Source organism: Branchiostoma belcheri, unplaced genomic scaffold (genome assembly GCF_001625305.1).
Source record: "Branchiostoma belcheri isolate BF01 breed outbred unplaced genomic scaffold, Haploidv18h27 scaffold34, whole genome shotgun sequence".
In the NCBI taxonomy this organism is placed as follows: domain Eukaryota; kingdom Metazoa; phylum Chordata; class Leptocardii; order Amphioxiformes; family Branchiostomatidae; genus Branchiostoma; species Branchiostoma belcheri.
Window position 1 is genome coordinate 235,689 of NW_017803954.1, and position 13,638 is coordinate 249,326.

The 13,638-nt window shown below is 44.5% G+C and overlaps 3 protein-coding genes across 4 annotated transcripts; 2 read left to right on the forward strand and 1 right to left on the reverse strand.

Annotated features, from left to right (window-relative positions):
* The first annotated feature begins 891 nt into the window (after positions 1–891).
* LOC109475566 lies at positions 892–5,060 on the forward strand. 2 transcript variants are annotated; one of them, XM_019776242.1, is made up of 3 exons: positions 892–1,060; positions 4,250–4,438; positions 4,895–5,060. In XM_019776242.1, exons 1-3 carry the CDS (start codon positions 949–951, stop codon positions 5,041–5,043), a joined length of 450 nt encoding a protein of 149 aa, XP_019631801.1. In that variant the 5' UTR covers positions 892–948; the 3' UTR covers positions 5,044–5,060. The 2 variants fall into 2 exon arrangements, with proteins under 2 accessions (XP_019631801.1, XP_019631803.1); XM_019776244.1 differs by having other exon boundaries at positions 893–1,060; positions 4,265–4,438.
* A 294-nt stretch (positions 5,061–5,354) lies between these two features.
* LOC109475562 (ectonucleotide pyrophosphatase/phosphodiesterase family member 5-like) lies at positions 5,355–9,575 on the reverse strand. The gene is made up of 10 exons (XM_019776238.1): positions 9,339–9,575; positions 8,866–8,975; positions 8,559–8,632; positions 8,130–8,297; positions 7,702–7,827; positions 7,131–7,282; positions 6,708–6,798; positions 6,188–6,310; positions 5,863–5,958; positions 5,355–5,727 (listed from the first exon to the last, which is right to left on the reverse strand). Exons 1-10 carry the CDS (start codon positions 9,458–9,460, stop codon positions 5,491–5,493), a joined length of 1,299 nt encoding a protein of 432 aa, XP_019631797.1. The 5' UTR covers positions 9,461–9,575; the 3' UTR covers positions 5,355–5,490.
* Positions 9,576–9,758: 183 nt separating this feature from the next.
* Positions 9,759–13,386, forward strand: LOC109475563 (pyrimidodiazepine synthase-like). Its single transcript, XM_019776239.1, has 7 exons — positions 9,759–9,942; positions 10,414–10,519; positions 10,717–10,786; positions 10,915–11,067; positions 11,243–11,385; positions 11,865–11,966; positions 12,356–13,386. The coding sequence occupies exons 1-7, from the start codon at positions 9,918–9,920 to the stop codon at positions 12,477–12,479; spliced, it is 723 nt and encodes a 240-aa protein (XP_019631798.1). The 5' UTR covers positions 9,759–9,917; the 3' UTR covers positions 12,480–13,386.
* The last annotated feature ends 252 nt before the right edge of the window (positions 13,387–13,638 follow it).

Sequence of the window (13,638 nt, forward strand, 5' to 3'; positions counted from 1 at the left end):
TATGTCCATAGGCGAACACAATGGCAGGTTGACTTTTAAATATAAAAAAATTCTAAATCCTTTGGAACACAGCATAACGCAGCATGCTATCAAACCCTAAGGGGGGGGGGGTAGAAAACGTAATTCAAGTCCACTCAGAATATGCGATGCCTTATGAAGCACACGGACAGTGTATCCTCGTGGACGGAATTCCAATAAGGCAGGTACGGTCTGGCGGGATTCCTGAAATATTTTAACGCGGGACAAAATGAAGCACACCATGCGACTTTCCACAGGTATCCACCCGCTGTACAGAATGAATATAAGAACAAAATACCTTAACAACCCTGACATTTCATTCAATTTCAGATATACGTACGTAATAGTATATATATTCCTGCTGAAGTCGTGCGTTTCCAGTACTAGTAATCACTGAAAACGTGCGTAGAGTCCAAATTTGGTTATTGTCAATCAGTACGGACGGGTTATTGCCTGCTGCTAAGGAGTCTGGTACAGTCTGAGAAGGACGTAGATGATACATGGCGGGTGTTCCCTGCACATTCCTGCATGCCTCGGTACCAAGGTTACGGCTCACATCTGAAGTATGCAGATTGTTGCACTTTTGGCCCTTCCGCCGTGCACGAACTGAACCAGAAAACCCTTTCCAAAGGGTTCGTCCATTTAGGAAATGGGGAGGGTCTAGTATGCCAAGAAAAGTTGAGAATGAAACGATGAAAGTGACCCCGGAAAGAAGCTAATATAGAATTTATGATTATTGGGCCATGCAAGCAAGATTTGTGACGAGGGCTAAGGGCTACCCATGAAGCGACATGGCCTTTTCTGTCTGTAATGTTCGTGTCTAAATCACACCCTATGTGTCAGTCAGGTCATTCATTAGCTTCTTGTGAAGCCCCCAGTCTGATGTCCGTGTGACAGCGGGGCACTATTCATAGTAGCCCCTTTGCAAACATGTTTTGGTCCGGATCTAGTCACGTGTTTGGAAAGGAAAAGGGGAAGGAGATGGGACCGCAGAAATCAGCTACACTGGCTTTCCTGGTTCTTGCCGTGATTCTTACTCCAGGTATGATTGCTTTTAGTCTATCATACTAAGATGTAAACTAAGATTCACCTATAGAATTATATACAGAATCTAGATACCAGCAAACAGACTCTCCTGCAAGAGTTCAGGAGAGGTGCGGGGACGGGTTGTTCCTGTTTCGCCGTTACTTGTGGGGAACTTGTGCGTTCTTTTGGATTCTAGCATATACCATATCGTGTTCCGCTGTCGAGAACGCCAATGCCATACGAATAGCTGACAACATATCGGACCACTGACTTGGGGAAAATTGCAAGGCCTGTCTTTACTGAGATACAAGAGTAGACAGAATGATACAGTATCGGGCACTGATTTTTATTTTTCAACCCTCCTTGGCGCCTGACCTTTACTTGTCGGAACTGACTTTACTCATGTGTTTTCCTAGTTCCTTGGTAACAGTTATGACTTTGAACTTCCAGTCCTCGGGAAAGGAAACAGATGTTGGGAACGTGGCCTGACTCTGAGTCCATGTGTTTGTAGGGAAACTCGGCCACGATCGCTCTATTCAAGCAGATGTGTTGCTATAGCTCCTTACGTATACGTACGTCTTTTAGACCGTCTTTTACATACTCTACCGAATCATACTAACACATCTGCTTGTAGACAATTGTCTCCTCCCGAAAACCCCGATAGTCCTGGGCCTCCATCCTTACGATGCAGAACGACCGTTTAACTGTCGGAGTTGTGCCAGACAGGACCGCCCGTGCTACTCGTTATTCGGTGTATAATCCTTTACCATGGAATGGAATTTCCGGGCGGAACTTTTACTTCTGAATCAAAATTACACGAATTGACATGAACATTTCTTAGATGTCTTTTAAATTTCTATGCTTTTCGCACCGGCCCAAACAGCAACTCCCCCTTCACGTTAGCCTGGGTACCAAACCTTTGGTCGGCTTGGCGGTATTTTTTCGGCCCCGGCCTTTACCATTTAGCCTGGGTACCATCCTACTTGTATGCCGGGGCTCCCACACTCGCTTCCCTAAGAAGTACTTCTTAGGAAAGCGAGTGTGGGAGCCCCGGCATACAAGTAGGATGGTACCCAGGCTATTTACCATTAGCCAAGGCGAGTTATACCACGGCCCTATCTCCAGCTGTTTCCCTGTATCCGCTGACTTCCTGTATTACGCTTGGTCTTCTTTTGCCGCCAACCAGGCCTCAATTACCGCGCTTCGGGGGGGTTTAGGTTTCTTCGCTCACAACCGCCAACCTCGTACCAGCCCGGTCCAGACGAAGGCTTAGTATCATCTCGACTCAACCGCCCGGTTCGTGTCACCTCGGCTCAACCGCCGAACTCGCGCCAGCCCGGCTCAGCCGCCGGTCAGCCCGGCTCAACCGCCGTTTCCGCGTTATTCTTGCTCAGACTCTAGTATTGCTCCGACTCTGGTTCGCGTTTCACATGTTTCCTAACATCGCGTCCTCACACGCCCCTCCTGACTGAGTACATTGACTGTCAGACCAGCATCTCCCTGTGCCACCTGCGCCAGGAGACCTGGGCACCGCTTCCAGCCTACAAACCTCACAGGACTCGCTTTCCAGACTTTTGTATCACTTTTGTATCACTTTTATATCGCTTTTGTATCGCTTTTGTATCACTTTTGTATCACTTTCGTACAGTCCCAGTAGTATTTTACTAGCTACGCCCCTCTACTACAGTTACTGCACTCTCCCCCTCATCGCCTCTCTCCTTCCCTCCGGGCTTGGTCTTGGTGGATTCTCATGTTTTTTAAAACATTAAACGTACCAAGCCCACCTCGCCTCATTGTTATTTCTGATAAGCGTTGAGTGTGAGTGCAGATAATTGTAGTTATTTGGGCGACAGATCAAAGAAATTAATTAGATGCACGGAATACGACCCCTGACCTCACTTGACCCAGAGGTCATCTGGTTGGCGGGCCCAGACGCTCTCTGTGCCGAAGGGATAGCGCTGAGCTCACGGCGGTCTGGTTACCAGGTTACCTTCACGTGTGAAATATTGGCAACTGGATTCAAACCTGATAAGGTTACGAAACTTATAACACGTTCAGAAGAGATTCCGTCCCCAGTCGAAAGCATGTGGCCTTTGATCGTCAAAACAAACTTAAATTGATCCTCACGGGAAGTGACAGTGTCGTCGAAACAGGAACAACCCGCACTATGTTGGGAGTCTAAAAAAAGCAGTCTTTGAAAACCAGATGTGTATTTTACACATCTCATCCTTGTGGCGTATTTACACTTCTCCGTAATCCCTCCGATCGCCAAGCTAGCTTCATACTATTCCCGTCACATTCCTGCCACACTGTTTGACCAGGCACGGCGGGGCGTGTTTGTGTGGGTCTTACAGCGGACGTGATGACAGCCTCCCGGCATGGCAATGTTTCTATTACTGATAGTATAACCCCAGTTTACACACTTAAGACCATCTTAACTTTATGAATGTTCAGTTGCTCTCTGCGTGTGTATCTGCGTCGTTGTTTTAGTTCCTTTCCCATCTTCGAAATGGGGAAATTTGCTTCATGTTCAGGTATGTTAAAAGTTTCTCATCACAAAATCATACTTCCGCTTTATGGAGATAACCAAAGACACCGCGTCTTCCTCTGTACATACAAAATTGTGTACAGAGTCCATGATATGAATGACAAACTTAGGTGCAGGCATTAACTGCATCAAGCCTTTTTGATCTCTCTTTTGGCAAACACGGACGCGTGTCGGTGTACTCTTCCGTCTCCTCATTTACATCATACCTATCACAACCGTTCTTACATAACTTACCATCCCAAGTTTTCAGTTACTAACGTACACCCTTTCTCATTTAGAATCAGAAGAAAGTATCCTCAGCCTGCTGCCAACCCCTACACTGTCCTTCCAATGAAGCTCCCCTTCTGTGTTTACCTTTGCCACATATCGCACAGAAAATAGTTTCGTCTTCACGCCAACACGTTCCACTGCACGAAAACTTAGATTTACCGGGCCAGTATAGTTGGGTAATGTTTACTTTGTATTTCTTAATAAACACTTCTGAACTTTACAATGTCAGTAAATAAAAGTCAAGTACGATAATATCGGACTTTTAACGGTTGTAAAGGAAATTGCTGCAATTGACCTTTATTTACTACCATTGTACAGCCAGATACTGTGTACATAGTCAACATAACCCGAGTTTACAACCATTGGTAAATCCAACTTTTCGTGCAGTGTTCGTTTCTGTAGCTGCTGAGGCAAAGACGATTCCGCAAGGGGTCGCTTCAGTGGAGAGCCGACATGAGACAACACCAGGACGTGTGTGGACTGCCAACCGGGAAAGGTTGACCAGCCATTTGTCCAGTCCATATGCCGGCCTAATGGACACTCGGCAAGAGGGAAATACACCGACCCAGGCTTGTGGTCAGTAGGAGATTACACGTACTACATCGCGCTAAATTAGTAAAATAATTATTTTATGATTTCATACTAGTACTGTATGCCGTGTACATTATTGTAGAGCATTTTTGCTTCATGTTGTTTTGTAGCTTTATAGATGACATCCACGCGCGCATCGATTTTCGCGTATGGTTAGAAGTATGGCGCATGATTATAATAAAGGGGAACAGCGCAGCTTGCATGTGGTCCTATACAAGTAACTACAAAAAGTGATCAATAGAAACTGAAAATTGAAATTTGTTTTTTCAACGGTTTCAAGTACGTATACATAAACACAAATATAAAGGATATTTCAACACATATATAGGCGTCTACAATACAAAAGATTAGGAAAGGATTACTGGAAACTATATGATAAAACATGTAGTAGGACGGTCTCCGATCTGAACCCTAACCATCTCCCGTGTGTGTTTGTGACAGACGGCGGAGTGCGGCTGAGTACGGCTGTGGGGACAGTGGCGGCCGCTGCAGTGGCGGGGCTGGCGGCAGGGGTCGCTCTGTCCATCCTGGTGTGGAGACCCAACAAACAACGTCATGGCTCCAAACCCAGCCACGTTAGGAAGCTATAACATCCACAGCAAAGTCTTTGATTCTGAGTAAGAACTCTTACTCTGTCAATAATTCGTTGTTAAGTCCAATAACAAATTATCGATCTTGCCAATCACTACTACTTTCTACCACAAAACGAAGGTACCTGGGTAAAAGCCTGATATTATTACTCTCATGCTCCATAAAAGTGTTACTTATTGAGTTTGATACTTAATACGCACGGTTACCTGGACATGTGGCATTTCTTGAATTAAAAAGGTTCAACCTCCTCTAGGAAATTTGTGATGATTTCCTCATCCAGTTGTCACACTACCGTATTAAAATGTATACATATATCTGTAGTAACATATACAGGACTATTTTATGACTTTGAGACCTGAGTATGGAAGCTAGAATCATAGGTATTTGTGTTCATGATTGATGTCACTATTTCTAGTTAGTTTCCGAGAAACGACTTACTACCTTCGTTAGAATGTTAAGCACATAAGAGAGGCTACAGCCAGTAACAAGCTCGCCCAGCTCACTGCCAGGCCAACACTACCGCACGTGACGTTACCAGTCGCCATGGGATCCAGGAGATCGCTGACTCGTTCCCAGGTCCCGTTGTTAGGGGCAGGGGTAACGCCCAGCAACTCACAGACCAGGTTGTAGATGTCCACCGCGTAGAAGGGTGTTGCCTGGTAACCACGTTTGAAGCGAGGCCCCTTAAATGAAAGACATATTCTGTTAAAATGAAAAGACATTTGACATTCGTGGAAATAAGTAGATACCTTTCGTTGTGTCAAATGCAAATTTGTGAACGGCAGTTGTCTGAAACCTTTGCTTGGGTAGATGCCCACCTTTGCCAGGAATATGGGCTTCATCGTCATCAGCATGTTGTCGTACCCGTGAGCGCCCTTCAAGTTCAACTTGTAGTCAGTTACCTCCGACTCCGACTGCAACAGTGCACATGAGCAATGTGACTCGTAACTATGGCATAGGCTTATGTTAGTGAAGGAGAAAAGGGTACATGTCTTGAAACAGTGCGAAATTCGATTGTGTTATCAAAATCCGGAAAGGAGGCGACATCTTTGTTTGACGTTTGTGGATTGATTTCTTTACCTAAGTATGTACTGTACATAATAATTTGCAAAGAAAATTCCAAACTTGCAGAGTACTGCATACCGGGATGACCTCCCACCCCTCGTCCGCCACGGCCACTATCGGCATGATGCGGCGGTTGTGAGTGTAGTGCATGCGCTCTGGGACCTCCTCACGTAGGTACACCGTCATGTTGGGATGGGCGTCCTAACGGGAGGGGGGGGGGCAGACGTTAGAGGCTGTTTACTGTGAATATGCAGACTGATATGGACCGCTCTTATCTTCCTCAGATATGGCAGTCGTCGTTCTCTAGATCTACTACTGGTATTTTATCTTTGGGTATGTAGAGTTTCCTGGACAGCCATCTGTAATTGGGTTCATGCAATCAATAAACATTTCAAACTCAAAGGCAGATGCCGCGATCAACAACTTTTATAAAATAAAGACAGTGGATTGAGGTAGAACAATTGATAATTCTATTGTGTCCTCAAACTTTTTTTTTGTTTCAGTCAGTCCTGACACAATCAGTGAGCCAAAATGCTAATGCGCGTCTTTTTTTCGTTCCTTTTTGCAACGCCTCAAGGCCGGAGCCCTGTAAACTGACCTTCAGGATATTGTACACCTCCTGTAGTTTGCCGTCCACAGGTTGGATGTTAGCAACTGGACCCGCATCTGGAATCCGAGCTATGAGCGACCTGAAACGTTTAAAAAATGGTGATCAAAAGCATCTACTTAGTATCCAACTTCACACGTCTGTCATCTAATATACCTGATTCAAATGTGACCACCACTGAGTCACTGACACACTTGCTATCATCAAATAAGAACCTGAGCACGTTAGTGTCGGTAGGCGTAGGCGTGTGGGCAATACTTCGTGCGAAATGCGCTCTGACAGTATTGTTACCGCAGCGGAACGCAGGACATTGAACATCAATATACGTTCCACGCAATATGCTAAACGTCGGCATAACATATAACGGTATAACATATGACGCTATAATATGCCATGACTTGTACAACACCTTACCTGTCTACATAGTTGTAGATCTCTATCTTCCTGTCCCGGCTGATTTCCGCCATACCGTGATCGGCTGTCACGATTATGTTCAGTTGTTCGGACAACCCAGCGTCCTCTACCTTTTGTAAGAGGTACTGCAGTACGCCATCCAGCTCAGCCATCTGATGTGTTGTGCAATAAACTTTGACTATAAAGATGTGATCAGGAAGCAAACAAGTGAACGTCATTCATAAAATGTCTAGTCGACATTTCGATAATGCCGTTTCTACTGCCGTTTCTTTTCAATTTTTGCCAATTACGTACTTTTTGGGGTTTGCTGCAAAACGTTTTGTGACTACCAGCATCATGTAGTCTGAGTCCTAAGCTGTCAAGAAATGGTAGCGACATAAAACAGACAAAAAGCCGCAGAATAAAAACAGCAATACAAAAATGTTTGACTGGGTAAGAAAACAGTAATAATCAGAAGACATCAATAGAGAGAAAATGCTTTCAACTTCTTTGGACTTGACAACACAGAAAGTTTTTAACAAATGAAACGTTATGGTCAGGCCCCTCTAGTTCCTGCCCAGTCAGTTCGAACCTTTCTTGTGACGTTCTGTGAGTCCGGCCCGTAGACATGCGCAGCGGTGTCAGGCTCGTGGAAGTACAGCGTGGCGAAATCAACGTTCTCCTTCACAAACCAGCCAACCACCGTGTCCACCCGGTCCTGAGGAGGGGCAGTGGGTCATAGTACTTATGATATAATATTATGCTTCATAGATATTAGATTATATAGATTCATAGATAGTACAATGTATGCTTGGCTGTATACCATGATAACATGATATTACCCTGACATCTAAAATATGAGTCGACAATGGAAAAAAGTGTTCCTTCTCCAACAAAAGTCAAAAGACTTACAGGTAGTAGTTTCAAAAGGCTTTATGGCAATTATGACATACACATCCTCTCATGGTGACTAGTTATTTGGGTGAGAGCTCGTTCGGGGATCCCTCCGTCTCGCCTTACCGTAAACGGCATGCTCTGGTTGTACTTGCGGTAGATGTTGACGTGCTGCCCGTTCATACGTACGTCCCCTCCCGGCCAGAACAGGTCGGCCGCCTTCAGACCCTGACTCTGCGCCGTCTGCCACACCGGCATGGACCCCACATCCCACCACACCGGGTCTTTGGTGCGCTGTGCAGCAGAAATTTTAACAGTTAACCGTGGCGGTCTGCGAGAGGACAAAAATCTCCACGAGGCCAGTGTTAAGCGCCGATCGCACAAAAATATCAGAAGTTCGAAAGACGGTTGTAGCATGTCTCAACAACTATACTAATGAGGCCATAATGTACACTTAACAGCTCACTCTTTGATTCTTAATTTAGTATAGCGGTTTGTAATGCCTTGGTTTCCATGAGAAAAGCACGTACGTGATCAGATCATTGTTGAACTTACCAACACAAATGTTTGGTTGAGTACAGAGTCGTACATGGAGTTAGCAGTGATGCCGTGGGACTCCTCCCAAAGCCCTGGGTGGGAACAGCGGAACGTATGAAATAACACGTGGGAAGATCATTACATTGTACTTAGAGCTCAGGTATTAGCTTGCCGGCGATCACTTGTTTATGTGAGTGTGCGTGCGCTTGTGTGAGTGAATATGTAGGCTACGAGAAAGAAAGTGCGTCGTCACCTGGTGACGAAAACATCACCAATTTCAGTCCTAGAATAGAAAGGCACAGAGCCTACATAACTCCCACCTTACCTGTGATGACGCTCCAGTGTGAAGGGAAGGTCTTCGTGATGAAAGTCCCGTGGATATACGGCGCCCTGACGCCCTCCCGGGCCAGTCGGTCAAACGTTGGCGTGTTTCCCCTTCAACAGATAACATGAGAAACGATTGGTTTGCTCTCAGAGGGCCGCAGACATGATCACATAAAGATAAACATGGTCAAGGTCACACGACCGGAAGTCTAATGCCCTACGGAAGGGTAACTTTACATGTGTTGGTCCTACAAGTCGGTAGGTCAACCTTGATCAACTCAAAACGTGTTCCCTCGACTAAAGTTGCAACTGTGTGTAAGAGCTTATCTTAACTTGGAAGACAGATTAAATCGGGAGGGGTTCTTCTCTTTCATCTCGAGTGAATCTTCTCCATTACATAAGTTCTCTGACCACACCCTGATGGACGTTTACGTTTCCAAGTACACGTGTAGCTTCCAACTAGACGTTACTCACCTGTTGATGAAATCCCACCTGCACCCGTCAAACGACACAAGCAGGGTCTTATGACAGGCCTTCTGCAGACTGGCTGGAACCAGGCACAGGAAACACACCAGGTACACAGCGTACACCTCCATTGTGCCCGGCTGTTCAGGCACGTCTCAATGTTCACCTTCCGCTTTCGTTATTTGTTTGTCACCTCTGACCTTCTCAGCTTTGTCAATAGCACCTCAGCGCTAGCTAGCTTTCAGACCAGAATGATTTCAGACCAGTGTGAAACTACTGAAACTCTGTTTAACATAATATTCAGTGGCGAAGGCACGAGATCGTGGCACTGTAGTTCAATATCTGGTAAGCTCCAGCCAGAGCCTGCCTCACTAGTACTTCGCCACCGTCACTTAGCCGACATTAGACATACGAACTTTGAACCGCTTTATGTCTCGTACATGTAGGGGGAGTGGCGCACTTCCGGGTTCGTCGTGCCCGAAGATTCACCCCTTTAAGAAGGTACGAGCTGTTGTCTCCTGAAGAACAAGAACACCAAGACCTTCCCCTCTCCCTGTAGCATCTTAGCAGGGCCTACCGTCTTACAACATGGATCAGCGGGCGTACGGGGGCGGTAAGACAAGGATTCCTTCTTCTCATATTGTCATTTATGCATATACCTCTGTAAATCATGCGTCTGATGAGGCGTGGTGGCAGACAAGGTGGATTTGCAATAGATCGTTAGTATAAATGGTTATTGTGGATGCTGAAACGAAGTGTTTGTATGGTTGAGCTGGAATTATAACCAAACTCAGTAACTATTGATCTGGCTTCTAATCATCAGAAATTGTGTATCTCTGTTCGTGTTGATTTTGGGGTTCAATACGTCACACGAACACATGCTGATGTCATAAGGCATGAGCTGCCTGGGCAAATGCCTTTGCCTTTGACTTGTGGCAACACTGCGGAGATGCCAACAATAATTCATATCTACGTTCTATCTAATGTACATATAATAGTGGTGTATATTTCTCTGAACCTGACCACGTACCCAGCCCAGCTACTGACAAATACTGTGACATCTTCCTTTTTGGTTGCACTCCAGATTCAGAGTTCCCACCCCTGGAGCCGGGGAAGCTTCGTCTCTATGGCAACCGCTTCTGCCCCTTTACGGAGAGGGTGCGGCTGGTACTTGCTGCCAAGGGTGTGGAGTAAGTGGTTTATCATATTTCATATCGTAATTATATCATAAAACTTTAATATAATAACAGCATTGAATATAAGGACAGTATAGTAGTTACACATAGATGGTTACAACTTTGTTACTTTGAAAATTCCTTCCAAAAAACATTTAGTACAAAAACAACAATGGGCATCCTTCATCATTCCCTCTTTTTCCTTTGTGCAGGTATGAGCAAGTGAATATCAGGCTCCGTGACAAGCCCAAGTGGTACTTGGAAAAATTCCCTGCTGGCAGGGTAAGTGGGTAGTCATGCAGTACACTTCTGTCCCCCTAGGGGGCTCTTCTACTCTTAGTGTACTATAGGATTGAAAATACTGTATCCTACTTTCAATTTGGTCTTGTAACATTTCCCCCTTCCCCCAGACTCCAGGCCTGGAGCAGGATGACCACCTGCTGTGGGAGTCGATCGTCATCTGTGAATATCTGGATGAGACGTTCAGCCAGAATGTCCTGTTCCCGAAGGTCCCATATGACAAGGCCAGGATCAAGCTGCTCGTCAGCGCTTTTGACCCAGTGGTGAGCTAAGGCCACGATCATGGAGTGTGCCAAAACCTTTTCTGTTTTTTCTAAACAGCTTAACAGGGTTAATGTTACATTAATTATGTTTTGAGACTAAAGAATCATGATATAGAAAATTTGTGTTGAAGACTGTGTTGAAGGACATAGTTTGAAGTTGCCTATGCTGCTGTAGGTTCCACTCGGTGCATATCCAGCGTACTGTAAGTCCACGGCAACAGACAAGGAGGCAGAGGAAGCCCTACTGACAGGGTTGGAGCCACTGGAGGCTGAAATCACCCAACTGGGCACACCTTTCTTTGGGGGCAACAAACCCAGGTAACATAAGCCCAGGGTTGATATAAGAAAGCCCATATAACAAGACATAGGTCATTCTAGCCTACATGTATAGCAGAACCTGGGCAAATAATCCAGGGGTGATGGTATGACCAGGGTAGCAACTCAGGGGCAATATGAAAGGGCAGGTATTAACAACACATAGGCTATACCAGAACCCAGGTAGCAACCCAGGGGTGATATATAGTTTCACCTTTATGAATTGACACCCTTACGTTCTTAAAACTCAATTGCGTTTCACCAACCCTAACCTTATGAGTTATGTTGAAACATACATTGTATGGGTGATAGTGATGTTCGTCCATCGCAGTCGAACAGTATAAACAGGGTAACAACACTGGTGATAGTATAAACAGGGTAACACTGGTGCTGAATTTTAAAAACAGGTCCACTGTATTAAATGGCATGACCATGTTTAAGGAAGTGCCACATCTACAACCTGTTTTTTTACCTGTTCACAGAATACTGGACTTCCTGGTCTGGCCATGGTTCGAACGTTTTCCAGCCTTCCAAGAACTGAGCGGATTCCACCTGAGTGATCAGCGATTTCCTAACCTTAACAGGTGAGGAGTGACAAGAAAGAACATCACATTGTGTGGTGGTGAGGTAGTGTCACAAAGTCACAATGCTGGTTGTTGGTTGGTTGGTTAGGATTTAGTTCATACATGTAGCTTGCTCCAACTTTAATAGGCCACACATATAGGGTAGCAGTGGTGACACTTTCACATCAGACTTGTCATCTCCAAGGATCTACATGTCATTATTTAATACACTACAAATCAGGTTTGTGTGGACTAATAGGAGGAAATCCAAATAGCGACCTGATAGAATGTTTTCTGGGGACTTCAACGTGTCAAAATCTCTTTCCTTCCATGGAATACAACTGCGATATAGCACGTTAGAATGAATTATACATGTATAACAACTTGACAATCTGCAATTTGTTCCTCAGGTGGATGGAGAGGATGTATGGGCAGATGGCTGTGCAGGTGTGCATGCACGCCACCCAGCTGCACGTCCAGGCAGTGCAGCTCTACAAGGACAACAAGTCCTTCCATGATGTAGGACTGGACTGATGATCAGGGGACTCAGGAGTCAAGACTGATCCATTCCTAGGATAATGGACAACCAGATATGATTAGAAACCTAACAGGATACATATTGGTCAATAGCTGGTTGTATATATCATTATGTCTGTCTGATGAGGAACGTTTATAAGGTCATGATATCTTGTTGATAGAGATGTTGTTGTTTATCAACTTAAATATTGTCATGATATGCTTATTAGCCAGGAATAAAGAAGAAATTACATTGTTAGCATGTACTGATGTCAATGGTGCGGATTGAGCTACTATCTTAAAAAGCATGCTAAGGTAGCCATTTGGAACCAAACTTGTATTGGTTATGGAGTTAGGCAGAGGCAGCCATACTGTATTTAACTAAAAAGGACAATAACAGAACAATCATGGTAACTGTTGTAACATTGTGGTGCTGTTGCATGTAATTTATGTGTAACTAGACAGATACAAATGAGCCTTACCCACACATTCCCTGATGTCCTTTTAAGACCCATTCAGGCAAAGTAAGTACTTTTCAAATATTGTAACCTTAATTTTAATGTTTAACATACTGTAACAGTCTGCAATATGTGTGTGTGTCTGATAAAGTATACTCAGTACCTTTTCTGGTGATACCATGTTGTGTGTTCACAGCATCAGTTACTGTTTCTAGTTCTTTGGTTTCATTCCATTTATATCGGAAAATGTGAAATGTTTCTTATAACGTTATAAATGATAATTGTGAGCATTATGATGTCTCAATTTGAAAGGTGATTCTTGGTGTTTGAAATAAAAGTTTTCAAGAACTGTATGGTACAACCACATTACTTATCTTTTAAAGCCTTGATACTAGCCAGACATCATTATCTGCTGTGGCCTGTAAAAGAATGCCCATTTTATGGTCAATTAATTCACAGGGCTGTTTTCATTACCTTCAATACCTGTGTATGACTTGGGTGCCTGTAATATAAACTTTTCTCACTAGGAGGCGCTCTTAACACATTGCCTTGCCAGTACCTGCAAGAATACCATGTCACATCTATGATACTGAATGTTCCATTGTGATTCCCTTGTTGGAGTGACTGAGTTTTGTGGACTACGTGTAATTCTACAAATAGCCTTTTATTTGCTTCATTATGGTTTGTCTAACAAGGTTTATATGATTGGCTGCTCATGG